Genomic DNA, 16,843 nt, shown 5'->3' with positions numbered 1-16,843 from the left:
GATGGTCATTTGTACACATTTATGCTGTAGCATTGATATACTGTAAGTTTGAACTAATATAACTTGATTATGTTATGTTATGTATAACATTTCAAATGTACAATATAAAACTGATCCAGCCTACATATTTTAAACTATCTTATAGGCTTGTTCATCTGAAGAATTTTCTTACGTCAGCTTCTAAAAAAATCCTCTAATATTTTTTATTTTTTTCAATTATGAAAAAACCTATATGCTTATTTTATGAGGCACATCAGTGATTGAAAAGGCAATTTTATAGAATTTCAGAAAACTTAGGTTGTTCTTTAGCTCAGAGGACTACAAGTCAATCAACGACCCGCCTAGCTCTGGACACCTGGCTATTGTTGTGGTCAATCATTTTGATTTTGTTTTCTGTTTATCCTTAAACTGAGAAAATGTCTAACACTCTTTTTCTTCACAGAGTAATTTTGTTCTTGTGTATGTAGCCTGTATAGTCTCACCACACAGCTGTTCAATTGGTGTAGCTGACAGTTACAATATGCAAACAAAGCAGAGAATGTATCCAGAAGGGTTTAGCCTTTTCCTATGACTTTCTCTGAGTGTCAGAGCACTGATTACTCTGCTTAGCCACAATGCTAGTACTGTGGGAGTGGCATCTAGTCAGTCACTCCAGCTACACTATGGTAAAACAATATGAGAACTATCATTTTGAATATGACATAGTCCTTCTGGCTTGAATGTGCATCTACAGTCTTGGAAGGAGTACTTGATTGAATACAAAAATGCAATGAAGTCTGCTAGATCCAGTGATTTCATCCATTAAATTGTGAATCACCCAAACCATCCTTAATTGGTAATTGATTGCTAAAGCCTAACTTTAAATTCAATTCAACATCTCTGAACTGGCTTCATCACTGTGCTCTCCTCCCCGCTGATAGCTGGTGTGTGGTGAGTGTACTGGCGTACTATGGCTGCTGTTGCATCATACAGGTGGGTGCTGCACATTTGTGGTGGTGGAGGGGAGTCCCCATTACCTGTAAAGCACTTTGAGTGGAGCGTCCAGCAAAGCACTATATAAGTGTATGCAATTATTATTATTATTATTATTATTATTATTATTATTATTAACTGCCCTACTACCTATTACCTGGCTCACTATTTACAACCAAGATTAAAAATATCTGCCATCACATCTCTCAATCACACTTGCCACTCCTACACCTCCTCCTTTTCAAGTTTTCTCTGCTTGATAATTCAATTAATAATTTTAATAATTTAAATGGTTGATGTAATTATTTAATATTTAATAATTTGATTTAATATGTAAGAATTTAAAATTAATAACTTAATAAATTGGTATTGTGTGTGAAACCCATTACCTGTCTACACGATCACATTCCTTTTGTTTTTTAACTGTTTTTTTACATGTAGTGTAAATGTTTTTCTATTTTTAAATCCACCACCACCAACAACAATACAAATAATTTTATTGTCCATGAAATGCAGACTCTGCTAAAGATAGCAGATTAATCTGTTTAAGTTTCTTCTTTACCATTTAACATTTCAGTTGTTTTGCAGAAAGTTAATGGTTTTGACCTTGCTAAGCTACCTCTGACCCATTTTCACTGGTTGTAGTGTTGGATAAAGTGCTCTTTTTCTTGATGTTTTAAAGCAACAAAGTGTATTTTGTTTTATATTTATAATTAATCATTAAATTAAATATCTGAAATCAATGCAATATAATATGATGATGATGATGTTATCAGGTCAGTCGGATCTGACTCTCGGTGATTCCATAGGCCATCTCTCGCCACATTTTCCGGTCTTGGACTTTCCCTTTCAGCTGTTCTATGCCTAAGCCAGTGTCCGTTTTGATGGCGTCGAGTCACCGCGTTCTTTGTCAGCCTTGTCTTTTTGTCCCACTGACAATTCCAAGCATCATTGCTTTCTCCAATGAATCTGATGGCATCACGTGACCAAGTGAGACGGAGTCTGGTGATCTTTCCCTCAAGCAAAATTTCTGGCTTGATGCGTTCCAGAACTTCTTTATTGGTGACCCTTGCTGTCCATGGTAGCCGTAACAATCTTCTCCAGCACCATAGCTCGAAAGCATCCATCCTCTTTCAGTCAGCTTTTTTCAGGGTCCAGCTTTCACACACATACATTGATATGGGGAACACAATAGCATGGACCATTTTGCATTTGGTTGTGAGGCTGATGTCTTTGCTCTTCCAGATTTGGTGCATGCTCAGCATCGCACTACGGCCTAACGCAACTCGTCACCTAATTTCAGGGCCGCAGTCTCCAGTTCGGTCGATCATGGATTCCAGGAAGCAGAAAACCTTGTCACATTATATCTCTACACTATTGATGGTTATTTTGACTGCTCCATTTCCAGCTGTTGTCATGATCTTCGTCTTTTTGATGTTGAGGTGGAGACCCATGTTTTCGCTTTCCTTTTTGATTCTTAATATGAGATATTTCAGGCCATCTTCCATTTCCGCCAGTAATGTTGTATCATCAGCATAGCGGAGATTATTAATATTTCTGCCTCCAATCTTCACATTGATTTCCGATTCTTCCAGATCTGATTTCCTTAATGATCATTTCTGCGTAAAGATCGAAAAGAAAAGGGGACAGAATACAGCCTTGTCGCACGCCTTTCTCGATTTTGGACCACTCGGTGTCTCCATGTTGTGTTCGAACAGTTGCTTCTTGATCTTTATAAAAGGATCTTATCACCTGGATCATGTGTGCTGGCACTCCCAGTTCTTGCAGGGCCTTCCATAGCTTATCGTGTTCGATGCAGTCGAATGCCCTACTGTAGTCGATGAACCAAATGTAGATGTTTTTCTGATGTTCATGACAATTCTCCATAATCCACTGCAGATGTGTGATATGGTCACGGGTACCACGACCTCGTTTGAATCCAGCTTGCGAGTCAGGTAGTTCTGCTTCAATGATTGGGCACAGACGCTGCTGTATGATCTTCAGAAGGACTTTACTCACATGAGGAATCAGGGTTATTGTACGGTAATTGCAACAGTCCCTTGCGTCACCTTTCTTAGCCAGTAGGATGAATACTGATCTCTTCCAATCCTTTGGCCACCTGCTGGTTTCCCAGATCTTCTGGCAGATCGCTTTGATTGCCACTGGTTTAACAGGCCACAACATTTCTGCTGAGATGCAGTCAATACCAGGTGCCTTGTTGTTTGGTAACTGCTTCAGCACCCATACGACTTCCTCATCCAGGATAGCTGGCTCCATTTCCACTGGGTCGTCGTGGGGTGGCTCAGGGTCACTAGTGCTTGTATACAACTCTTCTGTGTATTCTCACCATCTGCTTCTGATACATTGCTGGCCAGTCAGGACCTTCCTGTTCTTGTCATTGATTGCTCCTTTGCGGACAGTGAAAGAAGTTAGAATTTTCTTGACCTGCGCAAAGAGATTTCTGGTGTGACCTTTTTTGACAGTCCTCCTCCATTTGCTTGCATCGCAGATCCAAGTATGCTTCTTTGTCCTTCCTTGCTGTCCTTTGAAATTCCGCGTTTAGCCTCCTAGCCTCGTCTCAGTCCCCAGCGGCTTTGGCTGCTCTTCTTTGATCGGCGTCTTTGATGGTTTCTGCGGACAGCCACTTGCTCCTATGTGTTCCTGCGCTGCTTTCCTGCGCTGCTTTGATAATCTTGGATTGGAATTCCTGCCACAAATCGTCTGGCTGTTTGTCTTCATTGCCATTGCCAAGCAGTTTGAATCTGTTCTTCACTGCGACTTTGTATGAAACAGGTACCTTGGAGACATCAAAATGCTTTGATGGAGCATTCTTTTTGATGTTGCAGAATTTCACCTTGATGGTGGCTACAAGCAGTTCGTAGTCAGAACCGCAGTCAGCACCAGGGAAAGTTTTGATGGCGAGGACTGAACTTTTCCAGTGTTGACTACAAAGAATGTAATCTATCTGATGGCGATGCTGTCCATTGGGGGCTGTCCAGGTGTACAGACGGCGTTTCAGTTGTATGAACCATGTATTTGAGACCCTGAAATGGTTTTCATGACAGAATTAGACCAAACGATCACCAGCTTCGTTCCTTTCGCCCAATCCACACCAGCCTATGATTTTCGCCTCTTCCTGACTGCCGACCTTTGCGTTGAAATCACCCATGATATAAATGATATCCTTTTTGGGCACTTGTTCCAGTGCTTCCTCGATTTTGGCATTAAATCGTTTGCTTTAAACTCCTGGAGCATCTGTTGTTGGAGCATAGACTTGTAAAACCGTGATATTTAGCAGCTTTCCACGGATACGGAAAGTATCTTGATGCCCAGAATAATACACTGAAACGTCCAATTGGAAGTGGCTGTTATCTTTCCAGTGTAATTCACTGATTCCAAGCAAATCTATGTTGAGTCTGATCATTTCTCGCTTGATGATGTCCAGTTTCCCTTGACTCATTCCGCGGACATTCCATGTTGAGATCTTGTGCGTTTTCGTGCAGCGCAGATTCTTTCTTTCATTTCAGGCAGCATCAGCATCTGGGCTTCCCAAAGGATTTCCCCCATTTGCGTCATAAAATCCCGGATTACTCGCAAATGAACCTTGCTCTTTCCCAGTCTAATTTTTGGATACCTGCTGGCCTGGGTGGGGTCTACCATTGGGTACCATATTTGAAACATGTGAGAGATTTTCCATCAATTTTCATGCCGATGGTTTTCTAGGGTAGGTCGCCAGGTCTTTCCCCAACCCTCCCCATTTGTCCGGGCTTGGGACCGGCATGCAGGAATAACCCTGCATGGCTGGGTTGCAAGATAATATACTCAATTGCTAAGTTATAGCAATTGAGTATATTTGAAAACAAATGCTTGGATACAACAAATTTCCTTCTTATTATTTTAGCATAAAAATAATATATAATATATTCAAGTAACATTCAAGTAAAGGTAACATTTCTTCTGTTCTTGCTGTCTTTGCACCAAAAGGCTCAAAATGTCTACCAACGTGTAAAAATGTGTAGCTTCTGCAATGTAGTTAGTGCATAGTATACTAAGACCACAAATCACATTTCAAGCTGCAGAATAATGCATGTACTCTATTATATCATTCTAGCAATCAGGACCAAAAATATTGTTAGGAGTGATATACTAACACTGCTTATTATTCTAACAGAATTTACAGGTGGCCAATTTATCCTTTTTCATTTATGTCTTATATGGCATAGAACCTTTTGAGATAGCAAATTATAGTGTGAATTTTAAAACTGAAAAAGGTAGGAATAACAATACAAAATAATTATGTAAGAGATTGCCCAAGGGGGCGATAAAGTGAATAAAATGTTACATTATGTACCATATTTTCTCTTCAAACACTAATTACTAAAAATGGCATTTTTTAAAAAACATTTGACATGAGTGCCTTTTGCCTGATAGTAAAGATTCCCAAACATTCGCCAAGTATTTGAGGATGATTGTGCCTGAGGATTGCATTCAGTTTCCAGCACCACTTCATCTAATTGTTGTATGACTACAGTGCATGTGTCAAAATATAATCTGCTAGCTTTGTTTGCAACCAATGTAATTCTATTGTCAGCAGAAATATCATGACTAGGTGAAAAGGTGCCTCAGACAGTGGGAGGGCCGTCCAAGGTCTTGTGTTTCATTGTGATGCTTCTGATTGCTTTATGTAAAATCAGTCCCTTGGTGTGGTTCTTTGTTCTTCTGTGTTACTGTAGTGATAACGCCTGGTCTCGTAGACAACTTTTACTGAGACATGCTGATGAGTAGTCTGTAGACTACTGGAGGGCCCTTCAAAAAAAGGTGTCAAGTGTTTAATTAAGAAATGAGTACTTTATTTGCTTTCATCTTCACCCAGCAGGTATCTGCTGACAGCCCACATCAACAGAAGGGACCCATTTATACTAGCCGGGAATCTTGAGATAGCTGGAGAGTGAAAGCTACTTCACTGGGCTAGTCTGTTTGTCTGTGAGCACAAAAGCCATTCAGTGTAGTTACAGGTGTGATAACTGCTCTGGACTTGAAAGGACATGCAAAAGTTCTGCATTCCAGTCCATGAAAGAAAAGCTAGCACACAATGATGTTTAGTGATAATTTTAGCATCCTGTAATGTTAAGCTAATACTTTATTTCAGGATTCTCCTATCAGGCATTTCCAAGCCATGTTATACAGATACCATATTATTAATTCTGAATTCCTAGTGCTTCATAACCACCCCTTGGAAAAAATAATTTCCTGTTAGCTTTTGTGTGTGTATACATATCCTGCATTAAAAACATTGTGTTTCTCATCTTTTAAAGATGAAGAGATATTCTGTGGAAATGGGTCCACTTTGTGCGTATAGTGCTTTGGGATACTTGAGCATAAAAATCACAGTATATGAATGCTCTATATAAAAATATTTAAATGCATGAGAACAGAAGGCACTTCTTTACAAAGGGTTGTGGAAGTGTAAAAGAGCCATCTTAAGCTAAAGAAGAAATGACCAAATAAGACCACATAGCCTTCTTTTATTTGTAACATTTCTTATGTTCTAAATACAGCAAGTGATGATAATGATGACTATGATGATGATAATGCAAATTTCTTTTTTACAATTGTCAACAACTACAAGAGAACTACAATTGTCAAAGTTTCTGAGAAACATTACCTCTCAGTACTCTCAGTTGCACTACATAAATACCTGTTTGTAACTTGTAGCTATTATTTTTTAATTTCCTTAGAATGGCTAATGAATAATTTCTTATATACTCTTAGGTATATATTATTCATTCATTTGGGACTTACAATCGCTTATCTTCAGTACAACTGAGAAGCAAAAATAACAATGAAATCTTTTATGCACTGTTCATTTATAGAGTAAAAGACTATCAGTGTAATTTACACAGCTTTTTTAAGGCTCTTAAAGGAAAGATGGTAGCATTATGCTGTCTTTCAAACAGCAAAGAGTAGCCTCTACTCAACCAGCTGGGAGGTAGCCAGGCTTAGAAAGGTTATATTGCCATTTTTGCTTTGTTGTACTTATTGATTTCTGTGTTCAGAATCCTTTATGAAGGCTGTGTCTTTGCATTTGCACTCCTAAAATAAAATATAAATTCTGCATGAAAAGCAATAATTCACTGATTTATAAATTCAAAAGGGCTATTGATTATAATCAAGACCTGTAAATGTATGAGATGCCCTGAAATATACAGTGAATGGCAGAAACAAAGGCCGCAATGTATTATAAAACAGATTTAATATAGCCACCTACCAAATGCATATAAAGAGAACAGAACAATAGGTTTAAACTGTTTTATTTTTCATCAGTGAACATGCTACCTGTGGACATATACTTAAAACTTTAGACATTATCTCAAACAAAATAATGTTCTTTGATAATCCTGAATGTAAAGCTACACTGGTCATTATTTCAAGGTAGTTCAATGTATGATAAAAGGATGGTAGGTGAAGACAAGATGCAGATATTTGTACCACTTTTCCCAGAGAGCAATGATCAGGTGACATTTAAGAACAAGGAAGAAGAGGCTTCCAGGGGTTGCTGACCACTGCTATGAAGACGGAGGACAGAGCTTCTGAGATGCAGTGCCTCTGATGGAAATGGGAGCAAGGAACTGACCTAACAATGGATCTGTGGACGTGTTGTGGAGAGAGACATGTTTAAAGCATCACTGGGCGGTTATAAAGCTGCGATTGAAAGAAAACGTTTGGCTAGAGTTAGGAAAGATCTAGGCCTTCTGTTTCTGGTTCGTTTTTCTTTGCACTGTAAGTAAAATAGTGCTGTTTTACTTCACAGCTGTTTTCTGTGCCTGTTTTCCCTGTGATCTTCCTATAAATAATTCTTGTTACTGCACCCCACCCCTGGGTATGCCACAATATACAGTATACATGCTGCATTATACAAACGCACTCTAAAGTCTCATACAGCTATTTCATTCCTAGGGAGGAATTTCAGCAAAATGGCAAAACCGTTTGTTCCAGACACACCCTAGGGAATATGCAAAGTAGTAACTCTGTTCTTTTTAATGCAGTTTATGAGTGACCAGAGGGGAATACTGTATTGCAATAATGCTTCTTGCCTACATTAAAATGATAATTGATTAAGTTGAATTGTCTTTAACAACCCTGCTATTGAATGGATACTTTCAGGTCCTATTTAAGGGAAATGCAAAGCTATCAATGTAAAATTCATTCTTTGCTAATGACTGCACCAAGAGCCAAACTGACACTCCTCTGTACACTGCCCACTGAATCTGAACAACAGTACCCAAAAATTAAGTATAACTTGAATTCTATCAAGCGTGACTGTTGCACTCCTTTTATATTGACTGTACATACAGAACTGATGCATAAACTGTTTACCAAAGTACTGGTTTGTCTGGATTTGTAACTTAAATAAGCTAATATTAGTCCAAAATAAAACATCCATCCAGCTCCATCTGAAATTAAGTATGAGTCATAAAAATACAAGCAAGGCTGTGCAGCTCACCTGCGATGGCTGTCAGAATCCTCTGATGGTGGAAATCTTGTTGAGTGACAGCTGATCGGTTGCTAGAGGACCCTTGGCTGTGCTGGTTGGAGTTTTGGAGTCTCTGATCAATCGGAATTCGGCAATTAAAAATCATTCTTTATTGAGGATGAACATTGCAGAAAAAAAGAGCAACGTCTGTGTCTTGTAGGAAACAAGAGTTTGTACTTACAGTAATTTCCTCTTGGCTTAGTGTAGGGCTGCAGTATAGATGTAGATGGAATAAGAAATGGTGATTAAAGACACGGTTATGGAGGGGTTCACTTAGTGGCTCAATCAATAGTAGTTTGGTTGTGGTGGAAGTTAAAATCTCTTTATCCAAATGAAGCTAATGCATGCCTAAGTAATGCGAGTCAGATTCCCCAAACAATAGCACACGAATAGCAGAGCACTGACTGGTGAGGGGTGGAAATACTTGTCCTCTTGTCTTTTTGGCAAAACAGCGATTCCTTTGACTTCCAGGGTACATGCAGGTTTACAGAGACATCAATAATAATAATAATAATAATAATAATAATAATAATAATAATAATAATAATAATAATAATAATAATTCCTTACACAATATATTTTCGAGAAACACCCTGGGAGATGAGGGATGTGGGATGTGCTGCTCTTGAGCTTGATGAATGGGTACCCACGTTGGTGTGCCATAGGAGTGTCTACATCCCTTGTTCTCCCATGACCAGGTACAAGAGATGTTGCTGGGTTTTAAATCTGGTAAATATATAAGAGCAAATCATTGGGAATTCCAAAAAGAAAAAAATACAAGCATATAAAACATATAAAAGAATTTCAGTTCTACAGTACATTTATATTTGAAAATTGTATGAAATGATGTACGCATGTTTAGAAGAATACACATGGGACCCAAAATTAACTTCTTCAAAAGCTCCTTCATTCATTTTCCCAAGACAAGACAATGAAACACAAATCAGAGAACAGAAGTGGGACCTACAAGGCAGTACATCTTGAATTGAGACAAGGAGGCAATCTCTAACACAACAGGTTACAGCATTCTAAAAAAGTGTTGCTGAAGTTGTTCTTGTATCAAGAAACCACTGAATGTGATTTTTGGTTAACTTGGTGTAACAATTAGCAATTGCAATGATCTAGATGGGAAGAATGGTCTCCTCTTGGCTGAAACATGTCTTAAGTCCTAATTACAAGTATTACAGGATTTGGGCTAAAGCCATGGTCCATAAACTACATCTTGCAGTCTGTATAGCATGTAGGCCTAAATTAGAAATGCTTAGTAGAGATTCAAGAGCCCATCAAGACAAGTCCAAAAAACAGTTGCATTTTACTGCCAGTGCAAATGGACATTGGTGTCAAATGTCATCAGTGAGAAGGGGCTTAACACCGTCTTCTTTAATAGTGCTAAATCTAGGATTGGCACCTGTTTTAAATTTTCTTGTCTGGAATTTAAGAAATGCTTCCTGGAATTCCACACTCATTTTATGGAACACCTAGTTTGTCACTCTCTTCAGCTAATTTTAAATACAAAATTTCGAGCCATACATCAATTTAGAATTTGCAAGTCTCACACAACAGGCCTGCATCAGAGGCACAACCAGTACAAAAGGCAGAGAATATTATGTAAAACTCTTACAAAGTTCTGCAATTTTAAGAATTTCAAGAATTCTGATGTAATGAAACCGCTATTAAAAGGCAAACTGGATTAGAAAGGTCAGGTTGTGGTTTGAGAAAAGATGAGAGAGGCAGAAAACCAGGCAGACTCATGTTGGGCCATTAAACAGCTGCAAGCACAAATGAAAATGAAATACTAAATTGAAATAAGTATTACTGCTCCTAATCCTTCCTTTGCACTGTTCCTCAGGTGACAGATAAGAAAGAAAGGGTTAGGCTTTCATCCTTTATAACCGAAAAGAGGCTTAAACCCTCGCTTGTTGAGATAAACCAGACCACTTCCTAGCCAGAAGAAACAGAGCTCTTGTTCCATGCAGAATTAAAATCTCTTATCACCCCATTGATAAACATGATTGATAAATAACAACAAAAAAGGACAGCCCTGGCTTAATATTAATTCTGACTTTTCAAACTTAATTCTTAATTTTTGTAAGACTTAATTCTTTAATCTGAGGTTAAACACATTTTACTAAGGAGTGAGTTCAAGCAAAGGACAGTGTTCTCTGATTTTCCTTTTTGAATAAAGCAAGATATAAGAAATCAAGCTACAGTATCAATTAAATGTTTATAAGCAAATATGAATCAAACTTATCTGTATGGCAAAAAAAATCTATGAATATGACCATGCAAACATCTGCAAGAATATGTTATGAATATATCAATATTTACATAGGAAACATATTTAAGCTTGTTTATTTAAGCTTTATTATTTAAGCTTGAATTCACTTGAATTGCTGACATTTGCTATATTGAATGGTAAATTTATAAACACAGACATACTTTCCACCACACCAATGTTTATAGTTTATTGTCTAGGCATCTAAAATTCATTTTGAGTCCACATTAGCTCAAAGATGAGGCTCTCAATCTAAAGCAGTATCAGAACTGTAGTGTCTTTGACAGTTGCATGGATTTATGTATATTATCGCAATGGATATTTTGTGTGAATTGCAATATGGTTTTCTACAGTTATTAGATTTTTTATCAGTTCAGTTTCATAACCTGTCTTGAGAGGTTTGATTACAATCACTTGTTTGTAAAATATTAGGGATGTGAAGTTCACTTTAAAAAAGAAACATCTTTTTATGTCAAACCTATTACAAAAAGGTTAATATAAAAATTAAATAAAATATAAAAGGTTTATGTCTACCTAACACCAACTAAGATGCATGATCACAGTGTAATATGACAAATGCAATATGTACTGTAATTTAACAAGCTAAGTTGAAATTTATAGACACTTGTCTGTATGATGGACTTTAAATATCATTTTTTCTTAACTTACTTTTTTCCAAAATGGTATTTTGACAAGATGATCCAGATTCTCTTTTGTATAGGCTTTGCTTTATGACAATTATGGCCATGTGACTTCAGAACCAAAAAAGAGCAACTGTTTAGGAGAAAGAGCAAGATTCTCATAATGGAGGAACTTCTTAGCTTCAGTTAAATCAACTCTTTATGGGGTATGTCTGCTGGATATAACCTTGCTGCACAGGAGTGGAGTCTAAAGCTTCTTAAGTATTTTAATAGGAACTGGTAGCATCAGGAGATGAACAGAATATGCAGTTCTATTATGACATTTAAATCTACAAATATAATAGACAAATAAGGTTTTCTGTAGTGGTTCTGTTTACACTTTGGATGAAAAAAGCAGCTCGAGTATAGGAAATGTGATTCACTGATGGGCTTGTGATTATTAACATATAAAACATTAAATAACTTATTTTCCCTGTTCATTGTTTCAACAATATATCTGGGGAAGTTAAAAAAAACAACTGCTACCTAATCACGCTGAAAAATTATAAAAGGTTCAAAATGCTAATGGTTTTTAAAGTGTTTAATGATGCTTCATTCAGAGACTAGGTTATCTGTCTTGGTTCTTCTTGGTGTGATGTGAAACATGTTCTGTTCTGAAAACTCAGAAATGTGTCAGAAAGTGTTTTATTTTGATCCCCAGAGCCGCTGTGATATTTATAGCCCTTGCTGTGAATTACTCTCTCACAAAACAAAAAGGAAAGATTGTTTTGTAGTTGAAGTGCTGAAAATTGCTAATGACAAAATTATGCCTCATAGCTCACAGTTTCAGAAAAAGCTGGGGGAACTGTTCATTCCTCTTTTGTCATCTACCTTTATCAGATGAGTGACAAAACAGACAAACTAGAAGAGATGCAGACACCAAGATCATCGGAATTTTGGGATGCCTCACAACTCTGTAATGCAATCAAGGTGTTTTTAAATTATGTCCCAGCTGGGGAGAACACAATGACTTCAATTGATCTACGTGGCATTTCAAACGTTAAAGGCAAAGATGTGTAGATGAGCATGCTCTTCTTAGTCTTTTTGTTGAAGACAGTAAAGGCAAGCATCATTGTATCGACAGATATATAACTTATTCATATGGCTTCCTTTTACATGGGTCAAAGTTTTTTGGGGGTAACCTACTGGAATGTAAATTCACTCCTAACAGAATCTCTCTCTTTGGATAGTATTGAGCTTTTGAAACAATTCTGCTGTTCAAAGCAAATGGGGGAAATGCAGGTATACTTAATATTTGAAATATTAAGTATAGTGAATATCAGAAAAAGTTAAATGGTTGTTTAAAATAGCCCACAGTGCTCTAAATACTTCTGAAGACATACAGTACTTTGTTGAGTATTCACTTGCGTACACTGTAAACAGTTGCCTGCAAAAACCTAAAATGAAAGAGCTGTTCCCATTATTCCACATCCTTTATATATAGATCCTTACATTAAACATATTTCTGTGTAAAGGAAACAGGGACCACACGCTTAACTCTAGGATTAAAACTTTATACAATTGAACAACAGGTTGAAGTTTTTTGAGCTCTGCACGAGTTTTCTAGCTCACATTGAAGTGTTATGGTAGTGTTCTGGCTCTGTATTCAAAAATTGAGTCAATGCTACATCAGGATAAACCATAGTCCACATGGTCCACAGCCCAAGGCACAAAGCTTCATTTTTGGTCATTAAACTCTTATCATCTGAGACGACCAGTGTCATATATTTCATTGTCATTTTCAGTTTTGTCATCTTGAAGTCAGCTGTGAATACTCCAGCTCCGTACCTGAAAAGCCCCTGGTGAATGAAGCTCCCAATTTCATGGTGTTTACAACCTCTGTACATTTTCCGTTTCAGAATTTGTAACTACAATGAAGAATGACATAAAAATGAAAACAGAATTAGGTTTTATACTTCTTTATGGCCGTTTTAGTTATGCTCTGGATAAGGTTTGACCATCACTACCATCCATCATCCAGGTGGATGCTTCACATTGGTGGTGGTGGAGGGGAGTCCCCATTACCAGTAAAGCGCTTTGAGTGGAGTGTCCAGAAAAGCGCTATATAAGTGTAAGCAATTATTATTATTATCACTTCAGCATTTCTTGTCTTCCTTGTATTCTTTGTGTGCTTTGTATGGATATAGAGTAATTTGGTTGTCTCATCATGTTGCATGGATCTATTAACAATCAGGATGTTTTGCAAGTCTACCTTTCAATCAATTTCATTAACAAATGGGTGAATAAGCCGCTCTGACTCACACTCACTCCCTTCCCTTGGCCTGCTCTCCCTGGGCTTTTCTGTGACTCGTCCAAGTGTTACATATCCCAAGCTACCTACAGCACTCCTCAGGTCACACCTTTAGGCTGACACCTCATTGGTTAGTTTAGCACCAGGAGTTGCATAAACATGGCTGTGGAAAGATTCCTATAAGAGAAATTTAATGTTCTTAAAGGTAAACTCACCTGTTTGTTTTTCTCTTTTGCCTTTACCTTCTGGCTGTGTAATTTCTGTCCTTCTATCTTCTTATGAAATGATTATGAAAGAATTGCAAGACTTCTCAAAGTATGCGTGAGCTCAATTAAGATAAGCTCTGGCCTCAACATTATGTCGATCGCTTAAATCTTAGAAATACATTCTTTTAAAAAAAATGTTGATACATGTAGCAGAATTTAAAGAGATACATTTTCGTATGTCTTAGTTTGTAATACACCAAATGAACAATCAGGAATGCACAAAATATGCATTATCTTCTTGTGTGAAAACACAGTTCACTACAAGGAACTCCTATGACCAGCTTTTGCTTTAAACTCACACATATGTTGGTTATTATGCTGTACAACAGCAGACCTGGCTTTGATGATGTGAATGATAGTATCACAGTGAGGATTGTATCCCATAATACACATTTAAAGCCAGTCCTTTCTTTCTCCAGTGAAGGAGAGAAATAGCATAAAAGTGGCCTGCTGGAAAAATAAAATAAAACATTACATTACAGAGGACTAAGGCGGAAACCTACAGTGCTTTTCTTATGAAGTTTATCTTGTGTGTGAAACAAGGTTCCCTCAAGCTGTGGATCTGAGAGATGGAGCTTTACTGCCTGCAATTTCCCTCACAGGATTAATAAAATATCTATTTATCTATCATATCAACTGCTTGAGTCCTATTCTTTCACCCTATCTGAGTGCAAGGAAAGGCAGAAGCCACATCCACCACATAAATGTTTTTGCTGCATTTAATGACTGTGTTAGGCTAACTACATAAAACTAAAATATTTAGTTATATTTATCAACTCATCCATGAATATTGATTACTCACCTGTGTTTTGCAGTCAGAAGTGTATCACCTATACAACTTAGAAAAAAATAATTGTGTCAAAGCATAAAATACTTAATTAAAATATGAACTCAGGAGGATAATACAACATTATATTATTATATAACAGTATTACGGTACTGTATTGCATTGTCATATTGGAAGATAGTTTCTTCTGTGTTTCTTCTGTGTTTCAGGACATCTATGAATAATGTCACAGAATTATTCCCACAACAGAAAATTACTTAAATACTTTTAAAATACTTTTATTGGTAGCAAAAGGCTAAGCACCAGAAACCAAAGTGGTACACAAGCTACTACTTTCTCACTTGGTTTGTCAGAACACCTTCAAGAGGCAATGTCTGTATTGAGCTACTACTCTTTTCTTTTCATACAATCAAGATAGAGTAAGAAAATAGGTGAGAGAATATGGACCTGTGATCATAATATTATATGCTTTGGATCATATTCTGAAAGTGTACGGGGGTACTCCACAATTAAGGAAGTGCTTAAAGGAATTGTTACAGTTAACCCCAAGAAGTTATTTTAATCAACAGTGAAATCCGAACGAGCGTGCACAACTAGAAAATACGAGGAAATACATTTAAAATTGAAAATAATTTTTTTCTCCACAAAGAGTTGTGGTAGTCTAGAACCAGACACTCAGTCATGCGGTTGAAGCTTCTTTCAAGAAATGGCTGAATATATTTCAGATCAATTAGCTACCAAGCAGTACATAGGCTGAATGACCTCCTCTCACTTGTACCTTTTTTTACAGTCTTCCATAGTAGGTCTAGAAGTATTAGAACCAATATTAGTCATATCAGCAGTAGTAGCATTGTTGTTATTACTAACTATGTCATAGCAGTCATAATCAGTAATTGTAGTTTTAATAGTAATATATAATTATAAGTGAAGTTTCTTCTTACCTTACGTTTATGAAAATTGCTCCTTCTAAGAACCAAAGACTATAAGAACAGTTAGAAATGAGAAGAAGCCCTTAAATATTTCTGAAAGTAATTAGTAGTACTGTAGGTAATTGATGCAGGGATCTCATCCAGTCCTTTCTTGATAGAAGTTAGGGTTTCAGCTTCAATGGCATGGCTGAGTAACTTGTTCCAAATGCCCACTACTTGTGTAAAGAAGTGCCTCCTATTCTTTCCTTCCCTTCCTAACACTTCCACATAGTTTGTAATTATGATCTGTGGTTCAGGTTTCAGTGCTGATACTAAGGAAGTCCACTGGTTTAACTTTGTCAATACTAAAGAGGCATTTAATGATGGAAAAGTGAAAAGGTGGAGGAAAGACCTTTCTTCCATTTTATACAGGAAATATCATGTTAACGAGAAAAATGGCAATTGTATAAAATATTGTTCAGTTTTACCGTTACTAATAAGTATTGTTAACAAATGTTAAATAAAACTACGTTTTCAATATTTTGTTATTATTCTGTGAAGTCATGGAATGGGTTGTACCTTTTTCCATATATAGCTTGGAGGCAGGGTTTTTGGCGTTATGCACCGCCTACCCTGAATTAAATCCCTGTCTGCCGGGTCCATTCATTACTGCCGGTGTACACAATTTCACACTAGATTGGTTAGGAAAGACAGGAGACCCGGGAGGTTAGAACGTTGTCCTGTAGTAGATTTCACCGAGTGGTCACTGTCCCAGGAGGGCAAGAAAGGTCTAAGTAGGATCACGTTTGCTTGAGGGGAAGCGACGTCCGTGTTACTGCTGATGCAGTGAAAGCGCAGGGTACCGGCTTTGTTTCTCGTGTTTCTTAGTCTGGGAGAGGGAATGCGGATGGGACCTCCTCAGCTTTACTTGAGCTTGTGAATGGAAAGCTCCCGCAAACTGGACCACAGCTCCTTCTTCCAGTACGCAAGCTGTTGTAGTGTAATTCACTGATAACTGCAACGGGGGTCATTTTGACGTGCACTTTTGGAAATGGATAACTTCTTCGTTGAGGTATGTGTTATATTGTATTCATAAAACCTTTTATGTATTTTGTGTGTGTGGTTAGGCAGTCTTTTACTGACAGGGAGACGAAAGTTGAATACAATCGC

General features: G+C 37.4%; 1 protein-coding gene across 1 annotated transcript in view; it reads left to right on the top strand.

Annotated features, from left to right (window-relative positions):
* The first annotated feature begins 16,335 nt into the window (after positions 1-16,335).
* The window catches only part of LOC102695284 (unconventional myosin-X-like), a 134,030-nt gene continuing 133,522 nt past the window's right edge, over positions 16,336-16,843 (top strand). The window contains exon 1 of the mRNA XM_015359310.2: positions 16,336-16,745. Within this exon, the coding sequence (XP_015214796.2) occupies positions 16,725-16,745 (21 nt within the window). The 5' untranslated portion in view covers positions 16,336-16,724. The remainder of the gene's footprint in view (positions 16,746-16,843) is intronic.

This window comes from Lepisosteus oculatus, chromosome 12 (genome assembly GCF_040954835.1).
Source record: "Lepisosteus oculatus isolate fLepOcu1 chromosome 12, fLepOcu1.hap2, whole genome shotgun sequence".
Taxonomy (NCBI): Eukaryota; Metazoa; Chordata; class Actinopteri; order Semionotiformes; family Lepisosteidae; genus Lepisosteus; species Lepisosteus oculatus.
Note: the sequence above shows the minus strand (reverse complement) of the source record. Positions and strands in the feature narration are given on the sequence as shown.